The sequence below is a fragment of the Lithobates pipiens genome, unplaced genomic scaffold, assembly GCF_037356315.1.
Source record: "Lithobates pipiens isolate NorthernLeopardFrog02 unplaced genomic scaffold, aLitPip1_a1.2 Scaffold_10, whole genome shotgun sequence".
Classification (NCBI taxonomy): domain Eukaryota; kingdom Metazoa; phylum Chordata; class Amphibia; order Anura; family Ranidae; genus Lithobates; species Lithobates pipiens.
In genome coordinates, this window is record NW_027507686.1 from 22273368 (window position 1) to 22285713 (window position 12346).

The 12346-nt window shown below is 38.3% G+C and overlaps 1 protein-coding gene across 1 annotated transcript in view; it reads left to right on the forward strand.

Moving 5' to 3' along the window:
- LRP3 (LDL receptor related protein 3) overlaps positions 1 to 12346 on the forward strand; it is a 70619-nt gene that overhangs the window by 31768 nt on the left and 26505 nt on the right. Inside the window, exons 2-3 of the mRNA XM_077452710.1 lie at positions 653 to 700; positions 4659 to 4797. Of these exons, the coding sequence (XP_077308836.1) occupies positions 653 to 700; positions 4659 to 4797 (187 nt within the window). The remainder of the gene's footprint in view (positions 1 to 652; positions 701 to 4658; positions 4798 to 12346) is intronic.

Sequence of the window (12346 nt, forward strand, 5' to 3'; positions counted from 1 at the left end):
TTCCCATCTCAAAAAAGTTGAAAGGGAATAAAGTATGTCATGAAAATTTAAAGGTTGTCACGGAGGGAGGAACCAGAGATTCATGTAGCCAGGGAGCCATGATCTGCCTGCAATGCATAGAGAAGCACCGAGACCCAGTGATGATGTCACTGGATCAAAAATATGGTACTTATAAAATGTAATGAAAACCGAAAGGTCATTATCATAGAGGGAGGAACCAAAGAACAAAAAATATCAGCAGGATGATCTAAGCCTGTGGATGGGGTGAATGGGTTGGAGTATGTTGCTTTTGTATCTTTTTTTTTTTTTTTTAAGTTTTAATTTTCACATTTTAATTTGTATTTTTTTTGTTTATTTTTACTTTTAATTTGATATTTTTTTACATTTAGAAATCAAATGTTATTTGAGACCTTTTGTTGGGTGGGTGAAAAAGTCTGAGTAGCAGATTTTCTAGTTTGTATTCCGCTTTTATCCTGTATCTATTTCATTATCTCTGTAATTATTATAAATGCAAAATATCACCGCTTTGTATCTCCAAATTTCCGGTCTTCACCACAAAAAAAATATATGAAATACCCTGTAAGAGTCAAAATCATTCCAAGTACAGAGATGCTGAGACTGATACCTTGTCCCGTCTGATTGTCTCTTGCAGTTAATGCGCTGTCCCCGGGATGGGTAGATACCGCTTTCCCCTTTACAGGTGAGGAATTGCTTTTTTTTTTACTTGTATGAATTTTTTATCTTATGTTATTATTACTGCAGAACAAAGATAACAGAACTCGGCAGCCCAGCATGTTCTGCTCTATTTATTTAAAAAATCACTGTGTGAATGTCTCGAACAACTGCAAATAGTCCCCATAATTTACATAGTAAGTCTGGTTGAAAAAAGTCAGTCCATTCAGTTCAACCAATAAAGTTTGATCCAATTTGCTCCAACAGAGGAAAAAAAAAAAAACATTCTTGATACCCCAGATTTGCTTAATGCCTTTATTTTCTATGATTGTCAACGTCACCCAGTGGTCATAATGTGACATTTCCCTGATTTGATGTATTTCTGGGAAATACCACACTATGACCACTAGATGGAGCTCATCATAGAAACTAAAAGTCAGCAGCTACATTATTAAAGCGGGAGTTCCGCCGTTTTTTTTTTTTGTTTTTTTTTAAAGCCAGCAGCTACAAATACTGCAGCTGCTGACTTTTAAAATAATGACACTTACCCGCCCAGCGTGCCCGCGATGTCGGCACCCGAAGCCGATCTCTCGATCGTCTCTCAGGTGCTGCCGCCACGCCATCTTGGGTATGGGAATCCGGAAGTGGAGCCTTGCGGCTTCATTTTCCGGTTCCCTACTGCGCAATGCGCGAGTCGCGCTGCGCAATTAGGATGGTCCCCGCTGTCTCTGGGATCCGTGTGTTTCCCAGCAGACAGCGGGGGACTTTCAGAAAGGGGCGTAGATTCTGCGGAAAGGGGCGTAGATTCTGCAGATATCTATGCCGGAAGTGGGTGCAGATACCTGTACTGTACAGGTACCTGCACCCCCCTCCCCCCTGAAAGATGGCAATTGTGGCGCCGGAGGGGGGGAGGGTTCCAATGAGCGGAAGCTCCACTTTAGGGTGGACCTCCGCTTTAAGTGTTCTTGCATAGCAAGACCACTTACTGTTATCTCACATATATATTATTATTATTATAGCCCAATTTTACCACCCTAACTCCTCCCACAGCTTTTACACGACATAGACAGTAATATACCGAAATGTGCGGATTGTTCCCGATTGGTGTGCTATTACTTTGTGGAACGTTTCGCGAAATATCGTCGTTTTTGCGGCAAAATTTGTCCCATAGGAATGAATGGTGAAATGTTCAAAACTAGCGAGGGAGGTGACAAAAGCTGACAACCCCATAATCAGCCAAAACATTATGACCAGCAAAAACATTATGACCCCCCCCCCCATGATCAGCCAAAACTGTATGTCCACAACATGATCAGTCAAATAATTTATGACCACCCCGTTATCAGCCAAAATATTATGACCACCCCATGATCGGCCAAAACATTATGTCCACCCCATGATCAGCCAAAACATTAAAACATTATGACCAGCCAAAACATTATGACCACCCCATGATCAGCCAAAACAGTATGTCCACAACATGATCAGCCAAAACATTATGACCCCCCCTATAATCAGCCAAATAATTTAGACCACAACATAATCAGCCAAAACATTATGAACACCCCATAAAAAATAATAATTAAAAACATTTTTTTGAAAAAAAAAAATATTTTTGAAAAAATAAAAAAAAATCTTTTTCCAAAAAATTATAATTTTCGAAAAAAATATTTCAGCTCTTTCAGCTAATGATGGGACTTCTTCAACTTTTTTACTACTATTTATACTTTTTAAAATGTTAAACTTTTTAACACTTTTCACAGTTACTCCGGCCACTCCAACCACACAACAGTTACTCAAGCCACTCCACCCAGTTACTCCGCCCACTCCAGTAGGTGGAGGCAAGAACACTTCACACAATTTCCCCAGAAATTATAGCTTTTCTAGTTTGGATTATTATTATTATTACTGGATTATTATCAGTGTCTTTGTCCCTGTTTGAAAGAGTCACCGCCTCTATTTGTCCTGACTGTGTCACCAGGACTTAAAGTGGAGGTTCACACAAAAATTGAACCTCCGCTTTTTCGGAACCCCCCCCCCCCCTCCGGTGTCACATTTGACACCTTTCAGGGGGGTGCAGATACCTGTCTAAGACAGGTATTTGCACACACTTCCGGGCATAGACTCCCACGTGTCTATGCCTCTTCCTGTCCCGCCACGCTGTCTGCTGGGACACACACAGGTCCCAGAGACAGTGTGGACCATTCTCATTGCGCTGCACAACTCGCACATGCTCAGTAGGGAACTGAGAAGTGAAGCCGCAACACTTCACTTCCTTATTCGCTCACCGAGAATGGCGTCGGCAGCAGCCGAGAGCTTCGGCTTCGGCTGCCGACATCGCTGGACTCCAGGACAGGTAAGTGTCCATTTATAAAAAGTTTGTAGCTGCTGGCTTTTAATAAATTTTTTTAGGTGGATTCCTTCTTTAAGGTAAGGGGAAACTCAAAATGTTACTGTTGTCACAGGATCAGCAATCGAGGGGAAATCTTCCAATGGGGATACTTGTTCTAGTGACTGTAGTGAGATTTTCTCTCACTTCCTGTTCTGTCTCCAAGACAGGAAGTGAATGGTCTCAGCTAGAAGACAGTTCTTCCAACTGTTCCCTTAATGTGGTTGTAAACACAGAAATGAAACAAATCTTCCTACATAAGTTCTACCTGTTTATCTGCGGTAGAGATGCACCGAAATTTCGGCGGCCGCAACATATCGGGCGAAAATGATATTATCTGCATTTTGCTGATAAGAGAAAAAGGTGGCAATAATGGAGCCAAAACCGCCAAAAATGCACGTGATTCTGTTGCGATTTTAAGTAAATTTTTTTGTGCTTATGGTGTGTTTTTGACTCAGAAACCACATCAAAAACTTAACAAGGGGTGCGTTATTGATGCATTCATGCTGCATTTTCAATTCATTTCAATGGAAAGGTGCGTTTTTGGTGCTTTTTTTTTTTTTAAACTGACCAAAAATTCAGCAAGCAGAATTTTTAACACCACAACAGAAGCGCAACGGAACAGTTGTGAAGACATACATAGAATTTAAATGTATACATTTTTCTTGAGCTTTCTTTGACGCAAAGGTGCTGATAATGGCCAACAATAAATTCATATTCATTTAAATTCACAATATTAATTAAAAAGGTGAATATAATAATTAGATAGATGTGTGTGTGTATATATATATATATATATATATATATATATATATATATATATATATATATATATATATATATATATATATATATATATATATATATATATATATTTATTTTTTATTATATAATTATAAAAAATATAATTTATATATATATATACATATATATATATACATATATATATATATATATATATATATATATATATATATATATATAAATTATATTTTTATAATTATATAATAAAAAATAATAATAATAATAAAAAATATATATATATTATATTTATATATTTTTTTTAACTGTCATTTTCGGTTTCGGCACCAAAAATTCCATTCGGTGCACCTCTAATCTGCAGTCTTTTCTTCTCTACAGCAATTCAAGTGCAGAATGTATTAAAGCTTGTCTTGGCTGTCAGAAAAAAAGAGATCCAGGAGCTAAAATCACACTCTGCAGAGCTCAGTGAAGAGAGCTCTAAAAGCTGATTGGAGGGAAGAGACACCCCCCCCCTTCACACAGCACACAGGAACAGAGCTGAGGCTGACAGTCACAGGCTGTGTGCTGGAGATCCCTCCCCTGTCACCATTTTTCTCTTGGTGTCAGGGAGACTTGTCAGAAGTGACTCATGCTGATAAGCAAGGGAAGGAGGCAGCAGACTGAAAGGACACTTGGTGCTCTGGACTGAGACAAGTGCACACTATAGAGGGATATGCTTTGTTCATATGTCATGTCTGAGGTTTATAACCACTTTAACTTTTCATAACAAGATATAAATTGGGTTTTAGATATATTATAGATAATCTATTTTGTCTGAAACGTTGTGTCTTGGCAGCTGCATGCAGCGGTAAACTGGAACAGCACACTGAGAGGAGAGGGGTGATCTACAGTCCAGCGTGGCCGCTCAACTACCCCCCAACCATGAATTGCAGCTGGTACATCCAGGGAGATCACGGGGACGTCATTACAATAAGGTAATAAACCGCACAGCCAATTAAAACGCAGATCCACTCATTAATTGAAAGCACCATTCTCTCCCCCCCCTCCTAAATCACTGCATGTAGGATTGTGCTCATTGGCCAGGATTTATTTCTTATCCCCCATAACAGGCCAGTCTGCCAGATTTGATTTGATTTTCTGCCCTAAAAGTGACTTGAAATGTTGCCACCACTTGCACTCCAGAAGAATTACCCCCCTTAATGGCCAGGCCATTTTTTGCGATATGGCGCTGTGTTTTTTAGCTGAAAATTGCAAATAAAATCGATGTCCTTTTTTCCCCCCACAAATAGAGCTTTCTTTTGGTGGTATTTGATCTGCGGTTTTTATTTTTTGGGCTATAAACAAAAAACGACTGACAATTTTTTTTTTTAAACAAAATTTTTTTACTTTCTGCTATATCCAATAAAAAAAAAGTAAAAAAAAAAAATCTAATTTCTTCATCAATTTAGGCCAATATGTATTCTACTAAATATTTTTGGTAAAAAAAAAAAAAACAATAAAAAAAAATAAGCGTATATTGATTGGTTTGCGCAAAAGTTATAGTGTCTACAAACTATGGGATATATACTGGAATTTTTATTTATTCATTTTAAACTAGTAATGGCATTGTGACAACCAGGGCCGGATTAACATAGGGGCTATTGGAGCTGCAGCTCCAGGCCCCTTTCTCAAGATAGGCCCATTTGCCAAAAAAAAAAAAAAAAAAAAAAAAAAAAAAAAGATCGACTTCGAGAATTGTAGCTCGGCGATCAGGAGTCACAGAGACCCCACCTTTGGGGGGTAGGTAGCTAAAGACCCACTCCAGCACTGGTTCAAATATGGGGCTGCTATCATCTATGGTTCCGGAGATACAGGGCTCCTTGCGCAGCCTGTCAGAAGCTGCATACAGAGCGACAGTATAAATACAAGCTGGAACACTCTGCAGCAGACGGAGAGGATGAATTCACAGGGCTTATAATAATTATTTGTAGATAACTTATGATAATTAACCCCTTGCCACCCAGGCCCATTCTGAGACTTCTCTCCTACATGTAAAAATCATCATTTTTTTTATCCTAGAAAATTACTCAGAACCCTCAAACATTATATATTGTTTTAGCAGACACCCTATGGAATAAAATGGTGGTCTTTGCAACTTTTTATGTTATACGATATTTGCGCAGCAATTTTTCAAACTTTTTTTTGGAAAGAAACTGTTTCATTCATAAAAAAAAAAACACTAAAGTTAGCACGATTTTGCTTTACATTTTTTTACAGGTTACATGTTTAGAGTTACAGAGGAGGTCTAGTGCTAGAATTATTGTTCTCGCTCTAACAATCGTGGCATATGGAACCTGTGTGTATCTGACTCTGATACTAACCAGAGCCTACCCAGGGACTGACTAGTATCTCTCCCCAGCCTGTCCCCACACACCCTCTCACCTGCTGACCTGTGAATGGGGCAATCACTTCCGCAGTGTTATTGTGTTCTGCCAGTCAATACAATGATTAGTGTTGCTAACTATAGCTGGCAGCACTGATTGTTTTGGGGAAAACCTGACAGGCTGGTTGTACTCAAGTTGGTTAATAGGTTGACTTGTGTAAAACCAGCTAGCCCATACATAGATCGACTATGGCTGGTCTCTGCTTAATTGGTGTAATTTCAATCCATGTCTGGCCCACTTAACCACTACGCAGTCCCTAAACATCCTTCCACAAACCTTTAAATTTTTCCTTCCCAGATTACTTCGTCCTCCTCTCCTATACACAGTGCCCGCTGTCATACTCTCTACACTTCTCTCCTATACATAGTGCCCGCTGTCATACTCTCTACACGTCTCTCCTGTACATAGTGCCCGCTGTCATACTCTCCACACTTCTCTGCTGTACATACTGCTCACTGTCATATCCTACACACTCCTCTCCTATACATAACGCCCGCTGTCATATCCTATCCTACACACTCCTCCTCTCTTGTAAATAGTGCCCACTGTCATACACTTCTCTCCTGTACATATTGCCCACTGTCATACCCTCCATACTCCTCTCCTATACATACTACTCATTGTCATACCCTCCATACTCCTCTCCTATACATAGTGCCCACTGTCATACCTCCAACACTTCTCTCCTATGCATAGCACCCACTGTCATACCCTCCGCACTCCTCTCCTGTACATACTACCCACTGTCATACCCTCCGCACTCCTCTCCTGTACATACTACTCACTGTCATACCCTCCATACTTCTCTCCTATACATAGTGCCCACTGTCATACCTCCAACACTTCTCTCCTATACATAGCGCCCACTGTCATACTCTCCACACTCCTCTCCTGTACATACTACTCACTGTCATACCCTCCATACTCCTCTCCTATACATAGTGCCCACGTCATACCCTCCCTCCACAATCTTCTCCTGTAATTACTGCTTACTGTCCTACTCTCCACACTTCTCTCCTGTACATAGTGCCCACTGTCATGCCCTCCACACTCCTGTACATATTGTTCACTGTCATACCCTCCACACTCTTCTCTTATACATAGTGCCCAATGTCATACCCTCTACACTCCTCTGCTGTGCATACTGCCCACTGTCATACCCTTCACACTCCTCTCCTGTACAAAGTGCCTTCTGCCATACCCTCTGCACTCCTCTCGTGTACATAGTGCCCACTGTTAGACCCTCCACATTCCTCTCCCTCACCTGCACATACTTCCCACTTGTATACCATCCATACTCCTCCCCTATGCCTCTTACCCACAAAAACTGTTCTTTAAAATTATACTGAATATCCTCAATGTTACCAGCTCTAGAATGGGCACTTTTGTCAGTTCAACTAAAGGAAACCTCACAGTCCTCATATTTGTTCCGCCCCATTATTAGTACTTATTTCATTTTGTAATTACTATTGTGATGTATAGAGGAACACGGGGGATGTCAGCTACTATAAATATAGCAATTGTAAAGAAAAGCGTCCCTGAAAATATTTTTGAAATGTTGACAACTATGCACTTAGGCACTGCCCAAGGGCCACAGGGTCAGTAGGGGGCCCCATGAGAGGCTCGTGATATTAAAGCGGTAGTAAACTTTTCTAACATTACGACTTTTTAGAGGCCCTGGGGTAGGTTATGCCATAATGTACAAGTATGCACAGCATATTAGCACATTAGGGTACACTTAAATTGTCAGACTGAGCCCTCCAGTGCTGTGCTGTGATCAACCGGCGGAGCCCGGGCACTTCCATCTTCACCCGGTCTTCCTTCTGGGTTCTGTGCCTTCGGTCACTTGCCTTGGCCAGGCTGCGTTGATGTCATTCCCATCCTCTCTCTCACCCCCCCTTTCTCTCACATCCTCCCTCCCTTACCCCTCTTTCACCCCCTTTCTCTCTCTCTCTCATCCTCCCTCTCTCTCTTTAATTTAATTTGTTATCACAAAAAATAGTTTGCATTTTTATTTATTTATTGTTTATAAAAGGCCCCACCAAAATCCTCAGCACCAGGCCCATGATGTTCTTAATCTGGCCCTGGTGACAACAGGAAACAAAATAAATCAAGTACGGCGCTGTCACATCCTATCCAGTTCCTCCAGAATACCTCTGCACAATATATATTGCTTGTTACATCCACTCTGGGTGTTGCTGCTCTTATTAAAGTCCACTGGGTGGCAGACAAACCTAAAAAGCACAGAGAAACAGAGCGCACACCAGCCCTAGTGCATTAAAGTTTATTTAACTCAATAAAAGGTTAAAAAAGCCAGGTATGTCACTCACAAACATCCGTTGAGTAGTAGCATTGGTATTTACAGCTCCACTGTTGCCTCCTTCCCCGATTTTAGGCTCCCTGCAGTAGCTAGCAATACGGATGGTTAAGTACTCGGTTCGCTTGCTGGCTGCAGGTACACTCTCTATCCACGCCTCACACGCACGGACCTGCCGGCTCTGGATGACGTCACTCGCAATGGGGGGCGGATCTCTCAACGTGTGTACTGACTCTGACGCTGGCTATGCCTGTTCCCACGACAACATGTTTCGGAGGCGTGGCCTCCTTCTTCAGGTGACGCCCTAATGTGTGCTTACAGCATAAATACGCTGACACCCTCCCCGCCCTCCCTGCTAGTGCCAATCACAGGGAGCCTAACATCTAGGGGAGGAGACAAGCCCATCTACCAATCAAGAAGAGCGACAAGGAAACAAGGATATTATAAGACTACTATTACAATCTTAGCTATTAGAAGTTCTTTCAATGTATATCTGCATGTAACCATAACAAGGAAATTAAATAAAATTATATTATATATACATAAAATTAAGATAATACTAAAAACTGAACCAACAAAATTAGTATATATAAAGAATTAAATTAGAAAAAAGAATTTTATATCAAATTAAGAATAAAAATAAAAATAAAAAGTAAAAATAGAAATAGAAATGAAAAATAAAAATAAAAATAAAAATAAAAATAAAAAATAATAAATAAAAAATAAAAAATAAAATATAAAAAATAATAATAATAAAAATAAAAATAAAAATAAATATAAAAAAATAAAAATAAAATTAATATAAATAAAAGTAAAATTATATACATATATATATATACATACACATATAAACATGTACACATACATACATACACACACATGCACCTAGAAACAATTTTTTGCAAATGGATGAATGAACTATATGAATTTTTTAAAAAAGAATAAAAAATAAGAAAAAAAAAATTATATATATATAAATTAGAAGTCTATTAGAGGGGACTAGTACAGATGGGTTTCTGAGATATATAGATATATAAATATATAAATATATAAATATATAAATTCTCTTCATATGGAGACAAAAGCTATTTCTTTGTAGCAAGTGTATATATATACATAACAAATACATCATATATATACATTGTATTATATATAATATACAAATATTCTGCATATATATCTCTCTCTGTATATACTTGCACCTCTGCATACCAGCATGCATGTTATCAGCTTGAACACTCCTTTCATCTGGTGGGCGGTACAGATAGCCTAGGGTTATATGAGGGCCCCAATTTCCAGCTCCTCGTTTAGCCCTTCCGGTGCCATACTATTTAACGTAAAAATCCAGAAGGATTCACGTTTGCACAATCTGTCAAACCGTTCACCCTCCGGTATGGACATCGGAATGGCTTCTATACCAAACAATTCTAACCCTTTGGTGCTACCGACATGCTTGTGTTTAAAGTGGCGGGGTACACTATGTTTCTCTATTTTCTTCTCTATAAATCTCCTGTGTTCACCGAAGCGAGTTCTCATTTCGCGTACTGTCCTACCCACGTAGAGGAACCCACAAGGGCACCTTAGCCCATAGATTACAAACTGTGTACTGCAACATATGAATTGTTTAATCTGAAACTTACGGCCATCCTTGCAGCTAAATGTTGTTAGTCCATGTGTGATAAATCTGCATGCCTTACATTTTTTACTTTTACATTTAAAGCTGCCTATAATATCAAAAAGCTGGGGTATGGTACGCATATTTTGATTGTGACTTTTCACCTTTTTGATACGACTGGGGGCAATAATACTCTTTATGTTTTTAGCGCGTCTAAACACTACCTGAGGTTTTTTTGGGAGAATTTTACCCAAAATTTTATCCTGGCCCAAAATAGGCCAATACTTTTGTACTGCTCTCTTTATAGCCCAGTGTTGGTCATTAAAGGTGGTGATAAATGGTATATCACGCTGATCTTTTTCCCACATATTTTCCTTCTTGTTATCAGGGATTCCGTTCATATAGCGGAACGGAATCCCTGATAACAAGAAGGAAAATATGTGGGAAAAAGATCAGCGTGATATACCATTTATCACCACCTTTAATGACCAACACTGGGCTATAAAGAGAGCAGTACAAAAGTATTGGCCTATTTTGGGCCAGGATAAAATTTTGGGTAAAATTCTCCCAAAAAAACCTCAGGTAGTGTTTAGACGCGCTAAAAACATAAAGAGTATTATTGCCCCCAGTCGTATCAAAAAGGTGAAAAGTCACAATCAAAATATGCGTACCATACCCCAGCTTTTTGATATTATAGGCAGCTTTAAATGTAAAAGTAAAAAATGTAAGGCATGCAGATTTATCACACATGGACTAACAACATTTAGCTGCAAGGATGGCCGTAAGTTTCAGATTAAACAATTCATATGTTGCAGTACACAGTTTGTAATCTATGGGCTAAGGTGCCCTTGTGGGTTCCTCTACGTGGGTAGGACAGTACGCGAAATGAGAACTCGCTTCGGTGAACACAGGAGATTTATAGAGAAGAAAATAGAGAAACATAGTGTACCCCGCCACTTTAAACACAAGCATGTCGGTAGCACCAAAGGGTTAGAATTGTTTGGTATAGAAGCCATTCCGATGTCCATACCGGAGGGTGAACGGTTTGACAGATTGTGCAAACGTGAATCCTTCTGGATTTTTACGTTAAATAGTATGGCACCGGAAGGGCTAAACGAGGAGCTGGAAATTGGGGCCCTCATATAACCCTAGGCTATCTGTACCGCCCACCAGATGAAAGGAGTGTTCAAGCTGATAACATGCATGCTGGTATGCAGAGGTGCAAGTATATACAGAGAGAGATATATATGCAGAATATTTGTATATTATATATAATACAATGTATATATATGATGTATTTGTTATGTATATATATACACTTGCTACAAAGAAATAGCTTTTGTCTCCATATGAAGAGAATTTATATATTTATATATTTATATATTTATATATTTATATATCTATATATCTCAGAAACCCATCTGTACTAGTCCCCTCTAATAGACTTCTAATTTATATATATATAATTTTTTTTTTCTTATTTTTTATTCTTTTTTAAAAAATTCATATAGTTCATTCATCCATTTGCAAAAAATTGTTTCTAGGTGCATGTGTGTGTATGTATGTATGTGTACATGTTTATATGTGTATGTATATATATATATGTATATAATTTTACTTTTATTTATATTAATTTTATTTTTATTTTTTTATATTTATTTTTATTTTTATTTTTATTATTATTATTTTTTATATTTTATTTTTTATTTATTATTTTTTATTTTTATTTTTATTTTTATTTTTCATTTCTATTTCTATTTTTATTTTTATTTTTATTTTTATTCTTAATTTGATATAAAATTCTTTTTTCTAATTTAATTCTTTATATATACTAATTTTGTTGGTTCAGTTTTTAGTATTATCTTAATTTTATGTATATATAATATAATTTTATTTAATTTCCTTGTTATGGTTACATGCAGATATACATTGAAAGAACTTCTAATAGCTAAGATTGTAATAGTAGTCTTATAATATCCTTGTTTCCTTGTCGCTCTTCTTGATTGGTAGATGGGCTTGTCTCCTCCCCTAGATGTTAGGCTCCCTGTGATTGGCACTAGCAGGGAGGGCGGGGAGGGTGTCAGCGTATTTATGCTGTAAGCACACATTAGGGCGTCACCTGAAGAAGGAGGCCACGCCTCCGAAACATGTTGTCGTGGGAACAGTCA